General features: G+C 38.2%; 2 protein-coding genes across 7 annotated transcripts; both read left to right on the forward strand.

Moving 5' to 3' along the window:
- Window positions 1-93: 93 nt before the first annotated feature.
- slc5a6b (solute carrier family 5 member 6) lies at window positions 94-9,793 on the forward strand. 6 transcript variants are annotated; one of them, XM_080784424.1, is made up of 17 exons: window positions 94-843; window positions 1,106-1,541; window positions 1,684-1,749; window positions 2,689-2,740; window positions 2,832-2,899; window positions 3,545-3,699; window positions 3,988-4,128; window positions 4,371-4,500; window positions 5,009-5,097; window positions 5,399-5,511; window positions 5,684-5,754; window positions 5,854-5,940; window positions 6,286-6,467; window positions 6,633-6,739; window positions 6,832-6,953; window positions 7,436-7,523; window positions 7,765-9,793. In XM_080784424.1, exons 2-17 carry the CDS (start codon window positions 1,194-1,196, stop codon window positions 7,773-7,775), a joined length of 1,830 nt encoding a protein of 609 aa, XP_080640550.1. In that variant the 5' UTR covers window positions 94-843; window positions 1,106-1,193; the 3' UTR covers window positions 7,776-9,793. The 6 variants fall into 6 exon arrangements, with proteins under 6 accessions (XP_080640550.1, XP_080640546.1, XP_080640545.1 ...); XM_080784420.1 differs by having other exon boundaries at window positions 94-368; window positions 719-843; window positions 7,436-9,793; XM_080784419.1 differs by having other exon boundaries at window positions 94-368; window positions 730-843; window positions 7,436-9,793.
- A 2,186-nt stretch (window positions 9,794-11,979) lies between these two features.
- Window positions 11,980-19,460, forward strand: adgrf3a (adhesion G protein-coupled receptor F3a). The gene is made up of 17 exons (XM_080783188.1): window positions 11,980-12,026; window positions 12,180-12,234; window positions 12,342-12,354; window positions 12,467-12,598; window positions 12,698-12,850; window positions 13,193-13,299; window positions 13,762-13,820; window positions 13,922-14,046; window positions 14,400-14,630; window positions 16,116-16,367; window positions 16,502-16,639; window positions 16,853-17,052; window positions 17,168-17,350; window positions 17,456-18,793; window positions 18,958-18,999; window positions 19,101-19,136; window positions 19,221-19,460. Exons 1-17 carry the CDS (start codon window positions 11,983-11,985, stop codon window positions 19,278-19,280), a joined length of 3,168 nt encoding a protein of 1,055 aa, XP_080639314.1. The 5' UTR covers window positions 11,980-11,982; the 3' UTR covers window positions 19,281-19,460.
- The last annotated feature ends 552 nt before the right edge of the window (window positions 19,461-20,012 follow it).

The raw sequence follows: 20,012 nt of genomic DNA on the forward strand, positions 1-20,012 counted from the left end.
CAACCCGGAAGTAAAATTACAATGTTATGATGCCGCTGTAGCGTAGTGGGGTCACGTGGAGTCCGAGTCAACCTGAACCACCGACATATAAGTCGTCTGAGTGATAAGGATGCCGATGGAGCATTGATTTATATTATACCACCACAAATGCAAATAAGAAAGATAGTTGATCGATTGGCGAATGTGTTCATAGTAGAAGTTGCTGGTCTACCTTTAGTGTTGTACTAGAGAGAGTGGACACCAACAGACTCACCAAGACAAGTTTGTGTGAGCGTTCTTGAATGTCACTTTGCTCAGGTTTACAACCTGCTTCCCTATCTCGTCTTCTCGGGTGGTGTGGCTATTTCTCGCCTCCTATTCGTATTGGGGTAATGTGATATCACTTTATTAACTGGTTTAGTTTTCTAACTTAGTGGAACTATCCTCTGTACTAGTACAGCGTGTGGCTTTAGTAGTTTAGTAGTAGTAGTAGACTGTAGTAGTAGTAGTAGTACTCACACTCACTACAAACAACATACACACCGCTACAGCAAAAGAGCGCCCCCTTGTGTGTCTTGAACCTAGCCTACTACTAGTACCGTGAACCAGTCCGTATATGTTTGCGTCCCCAAAATGAAGCTAAAGTTCACGTAGAGCTTGTTGTTTGACCTTGGCCTCTGTAGTCTGTAACCATTCTCCTGCCAAAGATTAGAGTTTACTTCCCTCTGCTTTTCTGCAGTGTGCCTCCAGTCAAATAACAATGACTTTATTTCTCTGGGAAGAAATGGAAAGAAATGTAGCAAAATGTGGAGACAATCACTCTTTGACACCTGGCTGGAAGACTGGAAGTCAGGACTGATGAAGGTACAGTATGTGGTTTCCAATTGGTTGGCTTATTTTGGAGCAGAATATGGACTTTGTTGTGCATGATTTAATTGGTTTAATTTTTTGAGCCAGATATATACTCCTATAGCCGTAGAATATGGACTTTGTTGTGCATGATTTTACTTAAGGAAACAAAACTTATGTTATTATAGTATTACTTATATTACGAGTTTGTGTTTATTGACTTGCTTATATTCAAATGAAATATAAATGTTAATGATTTGATTTACTCTTCTTCAAGGCTGCAGGGACGTCCTAACTGATGGGAGTGGAAAAAGGCTCTGCTTATTCCTGCCATTATCTGCACCAAGTGCTCAGACACTGGCCAGATGGATCCTTCTGACCAGAAGCACTTCAATGTTGTGGATTATGTTATATTTGCTCTCCTACTGGCTGCCTCTTTGGGCATAGGGATTTACCATGCACTGTCAGGTGGGCGCCAGCGTACCACACAGGAGTTTCTGCTGGCAGACAGGAGCATGCACTGCCTCCCCATATCCCTCTCGCTCATTGCCTCGTTCCAGTCGGCTGTGGCTATTATAGGTGTGCCAGCTGAGATCTACACTTATGGGACTCAGTATTGGTTCATAGGCTGTGCCTACATTCTGGGCCTAATCATTCCTGCCCATGTGTTCATTCCAGTGTTCTACAGATTGCATCTCACAAGTGCTTACCAGGTATGACCAAGGTCAAGAAAAGCAAAGGTTCACTATGAAATATGTATCCTAGAGCTGATTTATTTTGTTATTATGTCTTTTGGTGAGAAATAACTTCGTTATGTTCCCCATAACCGTGTAGGTGTGAACTGTTGTTTTTCAGTATCTTGAGCTGCGCTTTAGCAAACCAGTACGTATCTGTGGGACATTGACCTTCATATTTCAGATGGTAAGTTCCATCCTAGACATAACAAAAAGGCACTAAAAGACAAAATATAATCTGTTATTTCCAGAAAGAAGACCTTAAATAATGTTTTACAATGCTCACATGGCATTCTGTGTAACTCCAGAAGGGCCCTATTGTCGTCACTGCCTTACTCCTTATCCCTAAACTTCTTTGCCTTTTTTTTACGATTTTGAAAAACATTTTCGAATAGTTCATATAGCCAATCTACAAGCTCAAAAACGACAAAGAAGTTTAGGGATATGGGGTAAGGCACTGGCGAAGATAACGCCCTAATGCCCTATGGCTGTAACTGCCACATGCTCTAGTACCAAATAATGCCAGAGTCAAATTAAAAAAAGAAAAAGAATAAAAAGTCACAGACAGAAAAAATAATTAATTAACATATTATAACATGCCCATATATGGAGACCACTTTAAACTAGATTTTAAACCAAACAAAAAATCTAATTACAAAAAAGCTCTCATATACAGGCAAGTCTTAAACGAGTATTTCACCCCAAAAAAAGTTTTATTTTCTATCAATTACACACTCTTTTCCAACACAATTCCTGACACAATAATTTTTGCATTTTTGATTAATCTAAGATGGTTTGTGGTTTGAAGTTACAATGGGTTAAGGGTTTGTATGGGAAGGGGGCCTGTCTGATAAAATGATTGGAATGAATGGAGCAACTTAAAAACTGGGGTGTTCACAAAAGCCTGAGTAGATGATAAAATGACACTTGTATAATATGTGATATACTGTGTATAACGAGTTTGTGTTTATTGCATAGGCCTTTGGAGACCCTGGAGAAATCTAGTCTTCCATCTATCTCTCTAGATAGATTTTACTCAGTAGATATGAACCGGCTATACAGTATATAGTATACTATGTTTGAACTGGCTATACTTTGCAAATAATGTTATTCTGTTTTATTATAGGTTATCTACATGGGGGTATGTGTATATACTCCTGCCTTTGCACTCTATGCAGGTAAATCACTCCATCTATTTGTCTTCTACAAACCTGAGTAAACATAAGTTCTTCTTTCTTCAATTATTTTTGTTTTGTTCTCTTTCTTTAGTTACTGGATTTCAATTATGGGGAACAGTGCTGGCCACTGGACTAGTGTGCGCATTTTATACAACACTAGTAAGTAAAATAATTCATGTTAGATGTAAAACAGTTCCCAAGAGAGATTAATATCCATACCCTATATACAGTATATATATATATATATATATACAGTATATATCTGATGGCACACAAGGCATCAGGCAAGCACGTTCACTTCACTTACTTCCATCTACATTCACACACCAGTTCAATGAGCTGAATTAGAAAAATAAAATTTATTTTTTGAGTAGACTAAACCATATCTGATTCTAGAGAGATGTAAACACAGGGATTTAATGCAGGACATAAGCAAGATTCTTATCTACAATTTAAGATCCAATCCATTTAGTTTCACTATCCCTTTATCAAACAACTAACAAGCTTGACCATTGTGATATTACATTTCCAGGACAATACTTGTTGTTCAGTGTAACACTATAGCCTAAGATGTGAGTTATAACTTATACTTGGTTGCGAGTGGTTGTCACGCACCAAAATAGTAGATTTTAGAAGTTCCAAGACTGATACTGGCACTAACACACCCTTAGATATACTCTAAGAACACACCGGCACTGGTATGCAACCATAACCCTTAAATCAGGCATAAGAGAAAACTACATTTCGTTTCTGTTATACCGGACCGGTAATAACAATTCTCACACCTGGACTTGTTCTTGCCAGGGGGGGCTGAAGGCTGTCATTTGGACAGACGTGTTTCAAACTGTGGTGATGTTTGCGGGCCAGTTGGCTGTCATAGTGGTAGGAATACAGCAGACTGGAGGGGTCTCTGAGGTCTGGACCAAAGCACGGGAGGGGAACCGCATCTCTGGCCTCGAGTGAGTGCACTTATCCCCTCAATACTGCAAAGAAATGTGCAAAAGAAAATTATAAATGAAAATATATGTTACACCCTTTATAATTTTTCAAAAATAAGTATGATCAAAAATAAATATTTTCTTTGATATTCTTTTCTTGAATGTTCATACTTCATACTGTACTTAATCGTGAAAAAGAAAAAAATATATATTACATTTTATTTGAACTAACACATTTTACAGACAAGTGATTGTAATTCTGTTCATCAGAAATTCCTTTATTTTTCTTAACATGCTGCTTGCTGTCAGTCTAAACCCAGATCCTACAGAGAGACACACCTTCTGGACACTGGGGGTCGGTGGGGTGTTCCTCATGTGGTCATTGTATGGAGTCAATCAGGCTCAGGTTCAGAGATACCTCAGCTCTCGCACAGAGAGAGATGCTATCAGGTACTGTAAGGCCAGTAGGCATACATACCACCTTTCATTACTTAATATACAGACCCCTGATGTGTGTGAATAAGCAGTAAAATTGAATGTATACAGTAAATTAACCTTTTTGTATCGATGTCACCAAGATAAACCCCTGAACAGAGAGGGGAAGAAAACTAGAATAAGGGTTACTGCTGACATGAAATGCATTTGTTCTTGCCTCTTTGTTTTACATGTCTTTATTGTTTATTTTTTGGCAGGTCTTGCTACATGGTATTTCCCTCTCTGCAGGTGGCTCTGGGTCTGAGCTGTGTGATGGGACTGGTAATGTTTGCACGGTACTGTGGAGAGGATCACTCCAGCAGGCTAGGTACCACTTCAAGAGATGCGGTTAGTAGTACATAATAATGTAATTATGTATCGTAATTAATTGGAACAGCTGTTTACATTTTGTGGGGAAGCAGAACAGTGAATTGTCAGTATGGCAGTTGTTTTCGTTATTAGTTCCTACACTTAACTTCATTTGAAGTGTCCTGCTATTTTTTCCTGCTTCTCCATCTTCCATGTTATTAAATGTATGTATGGGGAGTATAAATGTGTGTTTCACTTTCAACACTAAACTCAAAGAAATCAGGTAACTGTTTAATTTAGTAGAAAGTTTATTATTTGCTCCAAATTCACCAGGATGCAGAGCATACCCCACAGTATCCCAGGCCATCATGATGGCACATTTATGCCAAATACATTTTACACTGTGCTTGAACTGTAAATATTACTACCCGTTGAACTGACTGCCTTGTTTTCCATGTGGTGGAGGAGTTGAGATTCTTCCTGGAAAGTTAATAACATCTGAATTACCAGGACAAACATGGTAATGCAGTATCCATGCTCTCCACAGATGGTGCTATACTTTGTTATGGATATGCTACAAGGTCTGCCTGGTCTCCCTGGCCTTTTTGTTGCTTGCTTATTCAGTGCCGCACTCAGGTACTGTATGTGTATTTTATTCTCAAAATGTATGACTCGTTTTGTTTAGAGCTCATCAGTGATGTTCTGGAACTTTATGGAAGTAAAAATACTATTCATTATTCAATCCCAAGACATTTTTGTAGAACTTGTGCATGATAAAGCTATGAGGAATGCTTGCAGTTTGGCTAGGTTATCAAGGGAAGGGTCTAATATTATTTAGGCTGAGTTCACCGTCCTTTACCATTTAAGCAGTAGTCATCTTTTGTTTGATTCCGGCTGCAGACCTGTTTGTTCAAGTTTGTTTGATCTGGTTCCACAGCACCATCTCTTCTGCCTTTAACTCACTGGCCACAGTCACAATGGAAGACCTCATCAAACCTCACTTCCCTACAATGACAGAAGCAAGGGCTACCCTGTTGTCCAAAGCCCTAGGTTCATCAATTTAGCATTTCTCACTATATTATATTTACAGTAAATTGATCATTTTCCAAGTAATGGTTGATACATATTGGACATATAATATGAGATTGGTTGTGATGATGAAATTCTCAGTAAGCATTTGTTCTAATATTAATTTATTCAAAAAACCTTCCCTCCCATCTAGCAATGTCCTATGGGCTACTGTGTCTGGCCATGGCATATCTAGCTCATTTGATGGGCGACTCAGTTTTACAGGTAAGCATACCAAATGCAAAATCAAATGATCAAATTAATTTGTATTGACTATTTCATATTATGCTAGAACTAACTGTCATTAATGTTGTTACACACCAGGTGGCTTTGAAAATCTTTGGAATGGTTGGTGGTCCTCTTCTTGGGTTATTTTGCCTTGGCATATTCTTCTCTTCAGCCAATTCCAATGTAAGTTCTCTCCCCCTGCAGGAAATGTACAGTACTGCATGCAAGGACAATCATCGGTGCTCATTTATCTAGAGCGTGATTGTCCATTATAGGACACAAATTGTGTTTTGTTTCTGTCTGCACATTTAAATAATAAATACCCATTGTGATGTATTGATTTAGGTCTAGTTGCATGTCTCCATATATGTAGTGGCTATTCCATCCCATCATGTTGTAGTGAAAGCTATTTCCACTGGTATAGTGTGGTATTAAAGATCACATTATCCTTTGTAGCCTACAATCTAAGCTAATATGTCTATTGACAAATCCTCTATGATGCTTTTTTTTTGTTCTGCGTTTCACCAGGGTGCGTTGGCCGGTCTCGGAGCAGGCCTGGTGGTGGCTTTTTGGGTTGGTATTGGGAGCATTGTCACCCAGAGCTCCAGCCCCAGATCTGTATCTCATAACTGCACAGCCACGCTACTGTCAGGAAATGCCACAGCAGTTATTCAAACTACGCTCAGTTCAGCTGTGTCTGTCACTTTGAAGTAAGGGGAAATTGTTTTGTTTAAAAGTTGCTCATAATCTGCTCTTTAGTTTCAGACATTATTCAGAAAACATTGTTGTCATCATTGTTTAGGTTTTTGTCATTTAGGAAAGAAACTTATTTAACTTAATTCATTATAACTTAATTGCCATCGTTTATTCTTCAGCAGGCCCACTGGGCTGAGAAGATTCTATTCTCTGTCCTATATGTGGTACAGTGCACTCGGCTGCTTCACGGTCATTCTTGTTGGGCTGGTCATCAGTTTCCTCACAGGTAGGGACTTAGTAGAATAGAGTAGAATACATGCATGTACATTTTGTTACCATGGACCTATCCCATAAAAAAATCCATCTTCTTAATTTGAGGTCCAATGAAAGAAGAGGATGTTACACCTGGCACTGTCTACCCCCTGTTGGGAAATGTGCTGTTTTTTCTACATAAACCTAACAAACTGAAGCTGTGCTGTGCCACCCCACCAGGACAGAGAGTAAGTAAATCAAATAATGTGCCTCTCTGTGACTTAATAAGTTTGTCGCCATACAGTATGCCTTCTATCTTCTTTCACATATTACCCATGGCATTTACCCATTGCTGCTAAAGATATAATTCCCTGCCTTTACCTGCCTTAAGAGATTTATCAAACCTGCTATTCTACCTTTTATTTAGTTTCACTTCATACCTGATTATTATTATCTTGTTATATTCTATTATTGTGTTATGGCAGAACATGTCCCTCCAACATTTCTGTTGCTTGTACCTGTGAGTGAGTGAGAAATAAACCCCTCTTGATTCTTGATGAATGAGTGAGAGAGATGAGTTGAACGGGAGAGAAAGAGGTTTACCTGTGCACACCAACTCACAAGCTGGATTTGAACCCACAATGAGTCCTCCTTGTCCAAATCCACCTTGGCAAAAATAATAAGGATATTAATCTGTATCTCACCAGAACTGTGTTTTGTTTTGTCATAGCTACCAACCCGTCAAAATGGACCACACAAAGAAACCAATGGATTGGTGAACCCTCTAGAAGATGGGACATTACAGGAAGAGAGAGCAGGTTTTCTTCTCAACTCTCACACAACTCTGACAGAGCATGAGACAGCTGTCTGATGTCAAATGAAAAGAGAGAAAATATATGTGACATAAAGTTGTTTTTTCTGCTTTACACTAATCTAGTGACTGACAGACGGTTAAGGGAAGGGGTTAAATAGAGATATAGGGCCACCTACAGTATATCTCCACCAGCACAACCCCAACGCTGCTTTAAAATCAGTGGTTTTCAACCTTTTCTGTATCAGGATCCACTTGAAAATGTCACTGGAACCAGTGATATAGATACCACGACATGCGTTTGCAGTCGTGTTGATCTGAAAATAAGGTGTGGTCTAGCGCGATCAGGACTATCTTCCCCACAGACTGCGCTCCAACTTAAGACAAGCATGGAGCTCGTCTTATCAGGAGAGAAGTGAGGCACAAGTGTTTAGTTAGTATACAGAACTTGCTTCTTCAATAATCAAACAATTTGCCTAGCTGTGTGCATGCACACTGAAAATATCTGATTGACAAGCTCAACACAATGTGTTTCTTTGAATTGTCCTTGAATTCTGTATTTGCATTTTAACTACAGTTATTTTATATATATTTTTACTATATATGAAAAACATGAATACAGAATACATTTGTATGTCAACTTGCTCAAATATATACCTATATACTGTATATGTATTTTTGAGGGGCGCTAGTCCCTCCTATGTCCAGCTTTGAGGGTTTGTGTAAACACAAACATTGAATGCCATTGACAATGAATGGCCAGCTTTGAGGGTTTGTGTAAACACAAACATTGAAGACGAAGGTGAGGATGCAAATTGTGATTGGCCAGATTGAGGTGATGTATAAGAGCACCCCTCACTTCACGCGGGTGTGATGTTTATTGCGACCTAAGGTCGCAGTTAACTATGGAATCGCGCATTTCCCGTCGGTTTGTGTGTTGGTCGGGCACCTGACATCACATGACATCATCAGGGATGGAGCACGTGACACCAGGAATGGAGATCCCTGATGTCATCAATGTCGGGTTATAACTGGCTGTCGATGGTGACGTAATTAGGATATGTTTCAGTGGCGGGTGAATTAATGGTAATGTCTGTAATCTGAAACCTATCTTTATTACTACTACTAAAGCCAGTTATAACCCGACTTTAGTATTTAATTTCAATGTTTTACAGAGAGGCTGAGATTTGTAAGTTCGTAGCGGTCGACAGTACTTGCGTGCTCTGCTTGCGCACTAGTAGACCATTTATGGCCTACTTGTGTGCAACGCGCAAGTAGGCACTCGACAGAGTGCAGTTCTAGTTTATTCTGCATTTGAGCCATGGACCACCATCTGATGACATTTAGCCTCTCAGACCCAAAACCTTTGTCCACAATTCCATGCTATTGATAACAGGCAAACGTTGATAAAAATAACAACTCTTCTACATTCTCCAATTTTGTAGACTTCTTGTAAATTAAGTAATGCAGGTGTTTAAAAATAATTTAACTCTTGAGAGTGTAAAATGAAACCAAATGGACCCGTACATTTTACACTCAAGAGTTAAAGATCTTTAAATGTCCATTTGGTTACCAACTCTTCCATCATTTAGCTGGGGATCAACTGGAACCTCAAGGACCACTGTTTAAAAAACACTGCTCTATACCAAATCTTTGCCTATTTTATTTATTTTATTGTACGATGACCGTAATACTTGTGCATGTTTTTAACGGCATTTATTGGTAATTTGTTTTGTTAATGCAAAATAGACAAAAGTTTGCCATTGAATTGTTGAGACGAATTGGTCAATAATGTATTTTTTTGTGCAGGATTGTAAATCATTAGATGCTTATACTTTATTTATCAGTCTGAACACTGTACAGTTGCTTAAGCTACAGAGCCATGTCTGAACATCTTTTGTTGTTAAAATGTGGTATTATTCCGAGCTGTATGAGAAAAACGATTTTATACTTTTTATACTCTGTGTGCAGTATTACTTATATACTGTACTACTTTGTTGACCACGTGTCCCCTTGGGGTCTATACTTGGCCTCCTGGATCCCTTTACAGTTTACACCAATTCTCTTACCGAAAATAGCAAAGCTCACGTGTCGCAACACGATCCATTGTGACCTTGTAGATTGGCCATTTTTGCCTATTATGAGATCGATGTCTAGAACAGGGACTCAGTCTGGGGTTGATGTGGTACTGCTGTACGAATGGGCTTCAGTTGTATATGTCAGGCTTTGTATATGTGCCTTAGTTATGCTGAAACGCCATTGTTGTCATACGATTGTTAAGCCTGAGGAAGGTCAATAAATGCTCTGAACCAAACAAGTGGGTGTCCCTCCTTTCCATGTTGTCATACGATTAAAATATTTTGTAATTTGTTCAACTTCATTCTTGTGGAGATATTTTCTCCATACAATCATTGATCAATCCAGGGAATCTTATTGTTCTTTTAACTTGTAACTGCCATTCTTAATAGCAGCATAAAGGAAACCCAAATAGACTTTCTGAGTAGCACTGCATACACGTACAATAAACAAAACAACAAAAAACATAAGGCAAACAAAGATAATTAAACATTATGGCAGACTTAAACACAGCTCTCTCAACCACTTTTCAAATGAGGGTACTGCATTAGACTTCCAACGTCTTAAAATGAGTTTTTTTGCCAGTGACTACTTCTCCCTACCAGAGTACAAGGCAAGCCTACTTTGTTTGAGGACCACAGGGGGGCAGGGAACCCACTGTCAAATGCTTTTGAGTCAAAGTCAAATATAGAGGACCAGAATGTAGTGATTGGGCAAGGCCATAATTGATGAGTTAGAGTGCCATCATGGCTTTTACATTTGTTACATAATGCTGACACACTGTGATACATCTTATTTACTTTAACCTTCGAGTAGTCCAATCTATGTATTCCTTTGAATTTAATGAAATTATGTTGAGTATTTATGGAATGAATATTCGTAAAACATGTTAAGCAAAAATCCTCACTAAGGGATAGTTCCTGTAGTTGCCTGTCCTGATTGTCACCTGCTTGAACAGTGTCTGGTATAAAATTGACATGGCCGCTCTACTACCTGGACTAACATTGAAAGCTATCAAGTGCTTGATGCTGTTTAAAGTATGATACTGATAATATAGCAACATGTGTCTTAGTAAAACTGCTTATCTGTATATAGCGAAAGAAATGTGAAGATGGAAAATCATATTTGACCCTCATTTGTTTGAATTACATAAATTGGCCACTTTTTTCACATTTTGCACACCACTCCCTTCCATCTCCTTACATTGTTCAAACCCAAGGTCGAAGCTGGAAGACTTTAAAGTGTGATTATCACAGATATTATATATTTTGGGGTAATGGGCATCATTGTAGGCCACTTTAAGTCTCTGCATGCTACCGTTCTTGTATGTGCAGTGTGCACCACAAGAAAGCTGTACATGATGGGAGTGCGAAATGCTTTAAAAGGTGCACTGTTGCACACTTGACAGGACCTGAACACATATTGAACCTACAAAGCAGCATATTAGCCTGGGCAGCACTGGCTAGAAATATCTATCATCATGGAGATTATCAGTGAAAATGTGGCCAAGGTACTAACTTTCTTTTAATTATTATACACAGTAATAGTATAATGGCAGGCTTTGAATAGGCCAAAACCATGGGAAAAACAACATGCAAAATATGCATGCAAAATGTTTCCAGTCATAATTATTTACATATCAGATGACAGAGGAAATGTACTTTAACTTTATGCATTATATCAACAGTGAACATACTGTATTATTCTCAACAACATAATTAGACAAAAAATAAATCACACTCGTGTGAAGTGAGAAACGCAGCGAGTCCAGTACTCAAATCAGCAAGATGTACGTCTTACATTGTCATTTACTGCCTTAAACAAACAAACAAAAGTCCATAGACTTGGCTGGTGACCGGTTATTTTTATTTAGGCTCTAAACAAACATTAAAAGTCCATAGACTTCCACATATTGACGTAATTTCAGAAAGCCATGCTTTGGAGGGGCTAGCAGTTGTACTGTGTGGTATACACAGGCCTCTTTTTCAATATAGATGTTGACACTAGAAAACGGTTTAACATTTTGTGATAATAATCTTTATCTATATAATGTGAACTTTTTTATATATAAGCATCTCATATTTCAGACATTAATTTAAGACTGGATAATAGTATTACAGCTTACATGGAAAAGATTGTGGAACTTTGGACTGAATACTCTAGAATACCAAACACAAACATGCCATACAACGTTCCAATTTTGATAGTCAAAGTAGAAGGTCCACAAGTCACATACACAGTACTACTTTGCATGTCTACAGCAAATTTGACTGTACTGTAAATAATGCAAAGAGGACAGGGGGGATTTTGTATCTAGAATATATTATGTATAGTTATAGTGGCTCTCTGCAAAACTTCAATCAACTTATGTGGGTATTGATGCGGAAAGGATGACAAAGCGTGCTTATGTTTTCTTGATACAAATCAAGTACAGGTAGGTGGATCTATCTTTACATTTATGAGTAAAAAAACAGGTAGTTTTTCCAAGTACTGTATATTATGAAATATAATATCAGATTAGAAAAATATTTTTTTGCCAATAATGCTGAATAATACAGAATAGTTGACTGCCTGTTCCACTTGGCAGGATCAGAATGAGGACATTCATGTTTCTTTTCATTATGGGACTAATCTACAATCAGGTTGGTCACAGTTTTAGCACATTAGATATAAAAAAACATTCGTTTTCAAAATTGGAATGTTTTCCTTTGTTAGACATTGATTTAAACTTCATCTATGTCTTTTCTAGGCTTCTGCGCAAGGTGGAACAAAATAGTTTGAAAGAACTCATTATAATCATAAAATTATACTTACAATTACTTTAATTATATTCCACTATTTCATATATTTGAACTTTTTGTGTGTATCTTTTAGGCAACTCAACACAAGTATACTATACTATTCTAAGTGTTGAGGAAAGCGCCATCAGCAACATAACTAAAATACTCAACACTTTCAGTGTGTCTAACTCTGCAATGCGTGTTGATGGCCTTAAAATGACAACAAGTAAGCTGTGTATTGCTGTAAATTCTACATTCTATTCCTCATTTTGACTGAGAATGTGATAAACCCAGTTATTAAATGCATAATCTTCTTTCTTTTTAGAATGTCAGACTCTCGGGGATGAATTGAACTGTGCCTGTGAGCCAGATCACAAATGGAGCACTGTAGTTTGTGAGTCTCACCCCAAGTGCTGTGGGGAGAGAAATTGTACTTTTCCAGACAAAACCCCTCAAATGTGTTATACAAACAAAAGAGGTATTGTGAATAACATATATTAGGCATACCGTTTGTGTGTACTGTATGTGTTTGGGTATGTGACTTTGTGGTCATCCTCACTTTCCAAGTTTCTATTTGGGGCTTAGCTCTCATGGTTATGCCCCTGCTTAGATGGTAGGGAATAACTATAGTGAATGGAAAGTCCCAATAATAATGGCACCTATGTATGTATAGTGTGTGTGTGTGTGTGTGTGTGTGTGTGTGTGTGTGTGTGTGTGTGTGTGTGTGTGTGTGCGTGCGTCAGTGTATGTGTGTGTGTGTGTGCACGCGCCTTCTTACATAATTGCTGACTACTGAAACTAACATTATTTGTCCTCTTAGTCGTTATCACTGGCTCATGCAGACTGCATAAGGAAAGATATTTCGACAGCATGGCAGACCCAAACTCTGACAAATTTAAGAAGCTGAGTAAAGAGCTGCTAGATCAGGTATGCTGAAGTATTTTATTTCATTTAATCTTTAAATGTATATATAAAATAACTCACACATTAGAAGGACAATATCAGTCACTAAAACTAGGGACAAAAGTTTTCAATTAGTCTAGGTTTGAAATTCAAGGGGTAAGTGTTTTAAAATGAAATGCCCCTTTAAGTGAATGAGAGATAGATAATTCCCTTGGGAACTTGAGGTGACAGAATCTTTTAAACCCAATTTGACTTCGTCGTACACAGTGTTGTATGCCAAATATAGCCGATCTACAAGCACAAAATGTGTAACATAATCGATACAGTCAGCAAAATAACAATAATAATAATAAATAGTAGGAAGATTTATCATCGGAACACATTATTATAGGCAAATAAGGCAATACATCTCAGAAGAATCTCTTAAATTAATGTAAATACAAACATTATAATAACATTATAATTATAATGTTATTTATCTTTTAGATGAAACCAGTGTACAGCACTTTGAAAGAATTTGACACTTTGAGAATAAAAGAGTTGAGGTAGGCCAAGCATTTTTACAACTGAAAGTACACTTTGTAGTAGTTTATCTAACTTGTTTTCCATAGCTAACAGAATTGTTGATTTCTATCTCCATTGTAAGGCGTGGATCTGTGATTGCAATCTTTGAAATTACATTGAATTCTGATGTCAGTTCTGAGGAACTGGCCAAAAGATCTGAAGAGTTGCAACGTGTAATCAACGCTACTTTTATACTGAAGACAACCGGTAAGTAAAGTATGGAGAACTATAGCATATAAATTGCAATGAATTAGCAATCTCATCAGAAAATATAATTAGTTTACTAACATCCGAAGTAAACCTCTGAGTCTCAAAAAGAGGTTCTCAGAATTTCTTTCCTGTATGCCTTGACTTAGGTTAGATGATTCTTCTTCACTTTGGTTCTCATTCTCAATGCCATGTGGAAAGAAATCTGATTTTGAAGTACTACTTCCTCATGCAATTTGTATGGTTTACCTTTCTTAAAGTGAATCTGGAAAAAGTCAGCTGCAACTCTTTTAAGTTTTGTTAAATGTTAGCATATCGTTAATATTGGGTTCATTGTGCGCATTTTCCCACAGGTCATGTTCAAATGTACATGCCGTCTGACCCTTTGTCTGTTTACGGTCATACCAAAATTAACTGCTCAGTAGATGAAGAAATGGATCCAAAGCCACAATGGACCCTGACAAAAACACATAGGACAAAACCGACACAAATATTGAACATAACCATTGGTTCAGAGTCTGACCTGACATCAACAACCAGGAGTGCTACACTCACTCTGATAAGACCATCGGCAATCTGGGAAGGTACGTGCATTTAAGCCATAGGCTGAGGTCTGAAGCAGGTTTGGACTGGAACAACATGTGAAGGCGTGTTTCCAGTTCAAATCTGCTTCGGACACGATCGAATGAAGCTATCTGAAAATGAACTGAAACTAGACACAGGCATGCCACCTTCTGAAGACTGGGACTACAGTTATGCACAGAGCTAATTTGGGGGTCCTTGACATAAAGATGTTTGAGAACCACTGATATAATAATAATACTACTCGTAGTATTTTCAAGAGGCAATTGAAGTTCAGTCAGGAGTCAGGACAACTCATGAATGGATAGAATATATATTTATTGATTATAAAATGAGCAATATATAGTTTAGGTACTCAGATCAAGCGCAAGGGACTCGGAATCCCCCGTACCTAAACAGAAGATCCAAAACCACAGGTGGTAGCTGGGGTGGAGAAGGGTGAGCAGCAAAAGTTTAAGCAGACAGCAGCGAAGCAATATCAGTATGCAACAGCAAGCAAGCAAATTGAGCAGTGCAAACTTCCAGTTTAAACAGCCGGTATGAAGATGGAATGGTGTGTGATTGGATGGTAACCACAAGGTTGTCAGTTTGAACCCGGGCTCCCCCAGAGTTAGTGTCGAAGTGTCCTTGAGCAAAACACTGAACCCCTAATTGCTCCTGATGTGCTGGTTGGTGCCTTGCATGGTTTCCGCTGCCATCAGTGTATAAATATGTGTCTGAATGGGTGAATGTAATGCACAATCTATGTAAAGCGCCTTGGATAAAGGCGCTATATAAATGCACCATTTACAGCAACTGCACTGAGTTTCCTGACTGAACTTGCTCTGCGCATGTCTGTGACAGGCACGATACTCATATATAGATATATTCTATGTAGAGGCATTGATGAGACCTAGCTCTGGTCTATACTCCATAGCTCTAATGCTGTCGCATTTAGAGCTATGTTACTGTCGACTTCCGGCGCTCGCATAAATGCAGACCAGCCTCTCATATGTAGCGTAAATATAAAGAATGTTCAAGATTCAAGATTCAAGATTCAAGAGGTGTTATTAGAAAGCCTACTTTCCTTAGTGGACACACTCTGAGCCCCCGGCCCCCACCACATGTATAAAATGCACTTTTTAGCCAGAAAGGGATTTTTTTTCACCTTCACCGGAAGGAAAAATCTTGTCTATGAGGGTTTTCTCTTGGCAATATCGGTAGAGGGCGGAGTGGCGTAACTAAAAGTATTTTTCTGGTCCACTAAGGAAAGTAGGCTTTCTAATAACAAGCCGCTTTTGTATTGGTAGGTAGGTAAAACGTTCTTTATATTTATGCTACAGACGAGAGGCTGGTCTGCATTTATGCGAGCACCGGAAGTCGACAGTAACATAGCTCTAAATGCGATGGCATTAGAGCTATGGACCAGAGCTAGATGAGACCTATGTTATCTGGATTATTATTAACAAAACCCTTTCCCTTATTTTGTGTTTTGCTTCAATCTACAGGACTCTTAACATGCACCTTCAAACCAACAAATAGTTCTGTGGAAATATTTCACTCAGCCAGTAAAACACTGGATATAGCAGTCCTGCCAGATATTGACATCATCAGTAACCCTCAGTTCCCACTCTGTAAAAGGTCTTCAACAGAGGAAGTTATGGTTGCAGTTAAATGTGAGATAAAGAACAACTCTGAAACTTATGATGTCCAATGGGGAGGCTCAGGAAACAAAACAGAATTAAATGTAAACGTTTATGGTAAGTGTGTCATCACACATTCTTATGCTCATTGATGCTCATTTGTTTTCTTTTCTTTAATTCATCCATTCATTAAAACCAGTTGGAATGTATATTTTTATTTACTGACATGACAAATCTCCATCTGTCTACAGAAGATGGAGACCGAGTTACGTATGTAGCGAAAACAAAAGTAGGATGCGTGGATGACAAGCACCCAGCAAATATAACATGCATGTTCAGTAACGGGATGCAAAACATAAGTGCTTCGCTCAAAATTGAAGTCATTTACGGTATGTTTCATTGCTTCTACTTCTACATCAACATATACAATTATAGGTCACATAAGTTTTAACTATGTTAGTAGGAAAGAATTATGAATCAGAATATTAGTTTTTCTTATGAACACTACAGTCCTGAACATTTCTGTGTGTTTTTCAAAAATGTATATGCAGCCTTTTGTAAGTAAATCATTTTAACTGCTGGTATTATTATTATTTTAACAGTTACTTCTACATATTGTGAAGAAGAGGGCGACTGGCCAAATACCAAAGCTGACCATACTGCTAGATTGAGATGTCAGGAACGTCATGGAGAAAGATTTAGGAAATGTGAAAACATGGAACGTGCAAAACATGGATCGTGGAAGGATGAGCTATCACAGTGTGTGAACGTTGACCTATTTAGTATCCTTGAAGACACAACAGTAAGGCCTACTTTAAATTCCTTAACATTGTCATTTGCTAAGCACTGTAACTCAGGCAATGGACAATTGGACATGCACTTTGAGAAAATTTAATAAATCATAATTGTTTCTACAGATTCTTGACAAAGGCCTTGGAAGTCTAGATGAAAATGCTGGAAATGTATTTGTTCGTCTCAAGAATTCCACTACTGACACAGAGAAAATAAACACTTATGCTAACGTGAATGCGTCTGTTAGCATTCTCTCGAACATGCAAAAAATTGTATCAGATTACACATACAAAGGGACTGTATTGGATGTAAGTTAAGCAAATTTAGATGTCCTATATTACCATGCTTTTCATTTCATTTTCATTTCATCACTAGTAGATTTGCAATTCAACTATATTCTCTTTTCTTTTCAGGACCTTGTTGAATCAGCAAGTAATATCCTTAGTGACTCGCTTGAAAAATCATGGAAAGAGGACCAAAAACATTACAAAGAAAATCTGACAATGGCTGAAAGATATTTACACTCAGTCGAGGGACTGATTAATGCAACAAATATAACAGGTGTCAATGTGAGTACGCCAAACGTAGAATTAGTGGCATGCAGCAGTACCCAGGAGTCACATTGTACAAACACAGTGTTCAACATCACTGTCTCTGTGGAGAACTCAGGTTCCAGCCCTGTGAAAACAGCAGGGTTTAGAAGGCTGGGTGAATACCTGCCATCCAAGAACCAAGAGAGTGAGATTAATAGCATTGTTGTTTCAACAACTGTTGACAAGAACCAATCTCCGAAGGTAAAAATAGACTTCCATTTGATCAACAAAAGACCTCGTAACAGCGAAATGGAGTGTGTATCATGGAGTGAAAGTGAAAGACAGTGGACTAAAGATGGCTGTAAGTGGGGTGGTCCCACTAATGAAGCATATTGCGAGTGTGTTCATTTGTCCTCTTTCGCCATCCTCATGTCCAAGGACCCACAGTACGTTCCAGGGATGGATGAGATAACCTATGTAGGACTGGCTTTGTCCATCATTTCCCTTGTAACTTGTCTGGGAATAGAATTGGTAGTCTGGAATGATGTCATCACAAGCAAAAGCTCATGCCTTCGCCATACTGCACTCGTCAACATCTACTTGTCCTTGCTGATTGCAGATTGCAGTTTCCTCGCATCTAGTTTCCCTGACAAAATTACAGAGAATTGGTGTCAGATATTTGTGGTGGTAAAGCACTTCTGCTACCTGTCCATGTTCTTTTGGATGCTGTGTCTGAGCTTAATTCTTTTACATCAAACCTATTTCCCGCTACATCAGTTTACCAAAAGAAAGTACATGAGCATCTCATTTTTTCTGGGTTATGCATGTCCTTTCTTGATTGTTGCAATCACATTCATTACCAATGGCAGTGGTTCTGAAGGCCTCTACTACACCTCTGAGACATGCTGGCTGATTTACTCTGGGCTCCTGAAAGGGACTGTACATACATTTATTATGCCGGTTGGTATAATTGTGATGTTCAATATGTTCACTATGGTGTTGGTAATCTTGAAGCTTTTGGAATCTCCCGAGGGTTTAACAAGTAGCCTTCGTGCTGAAAAAGCAGCTTCCAAACACATCCTGAGGACAGTTATCATCCTGACTCCAATCTTTGGTACGACATGGATTTTTGGATTTGCCGTATGGGCTGTTGACCTCACATATGGAGTCATTGCTTACATTGTCAATTACGCCTTTGCCCTGCTGAATGCATTCCAGGTATGATCCTGAAATCAATAAAATCATGTTCAAGCAAACATTTAGATATATGCGTGCATTGACCATGTTCACATGACGGCCATTGTTCTTACATCATAAAGTACCGGTACATCAGACCCTGTTTAGTAACATGTCATGTTTTTGTTTGTTTTTGTTTTTTTTAGGGTTTCTTCATTTTGCTGACAACATGTTTGGCAGATAAAGCGGTAGAGTGCCATTAATTTAAACATGGTTTAAACAATCATAGTCATTGAAAACATGATGCACAAAAAAATGTTAAACCTTTTTTTTTATTCCATTTAAACAGATACGAGATGCACTGATGAAGCGTGGTAAAGCTCAAGTGAGTCTACAATGCATTTAAAATATGTTTTAGATTTAACACGACAGCTGATCTTATCCTGTTCATTTCAACTCTTTTCCCTAGAACCAGTCACAAAATACCAAGGACTCCATGAAGCTTAAATCAGCATCAAAGAAGAAATGAAAACTGGTTAAAATCTGTGTACAATATTCCACTTCAAGCTACATTTGACTCTATCTGTATCTGTAAATTAGATGTTGCCTTATAGGCCTATAATCATTATTTAAAGAGATTTTTCTACTGTTGTTTTTGTTTTGTTAATTTAAATGAAACCTGTAGCTAAATCTACGATCATTACGGCATATAGCCTACTGTATACTTGGTAATCTCAGTTTTGTTAAAGATTATGTTTATCTGGTTATTGATAAATGCTTTGAGTAATACTTTCATACCATGACCATACACAAATCTGATGCATATGGTCTGTTGAACCAACAGTTTTGTATTACTGTAAAGTACAGTTAATATATTGGGGGGGGGGGGGGGGGGGGGGGGGGGTGCATGACTTCCACTGACTTCCACTGACTTCCACTACTACATTTCAAAGGCAAATATTGTGCTTTAATTTGGCAAATTCAATTTCAATTTATCCCTAAGCAAGCAGGTAGGCATTAGCTGGTTGGGATACTAATTTCATCCAATCAGGGTATGGGCTCTTAGGCGCTATATTATTTAATAAAGCTTCTGTATGAAATATAGTGAAATTGGAAGTGATTACACAGAAATGAGCAGACCAAATTGGAACATTGAAGCTGATGAATGGGTACTTTCTCCTGATTGGATGAAATTGGCAACGCACCTAAAAATATATTTTGTTTATATAATAGCTAAACAGATGGGGAGACCCCTAGTAAA

This window comes from Protomyctophum bolini (genome assembly GCF_963924005.1).
Source record: "Protomyctophum bolini genome assembly, chromosome: 15".
Taxonomy (NCBI): Eukaryota; Metazoa; Chordata; class Actinopteri; order Myctophiformes; family Myctophidae; genus Protomyctophum; species Protomyctophum bolini.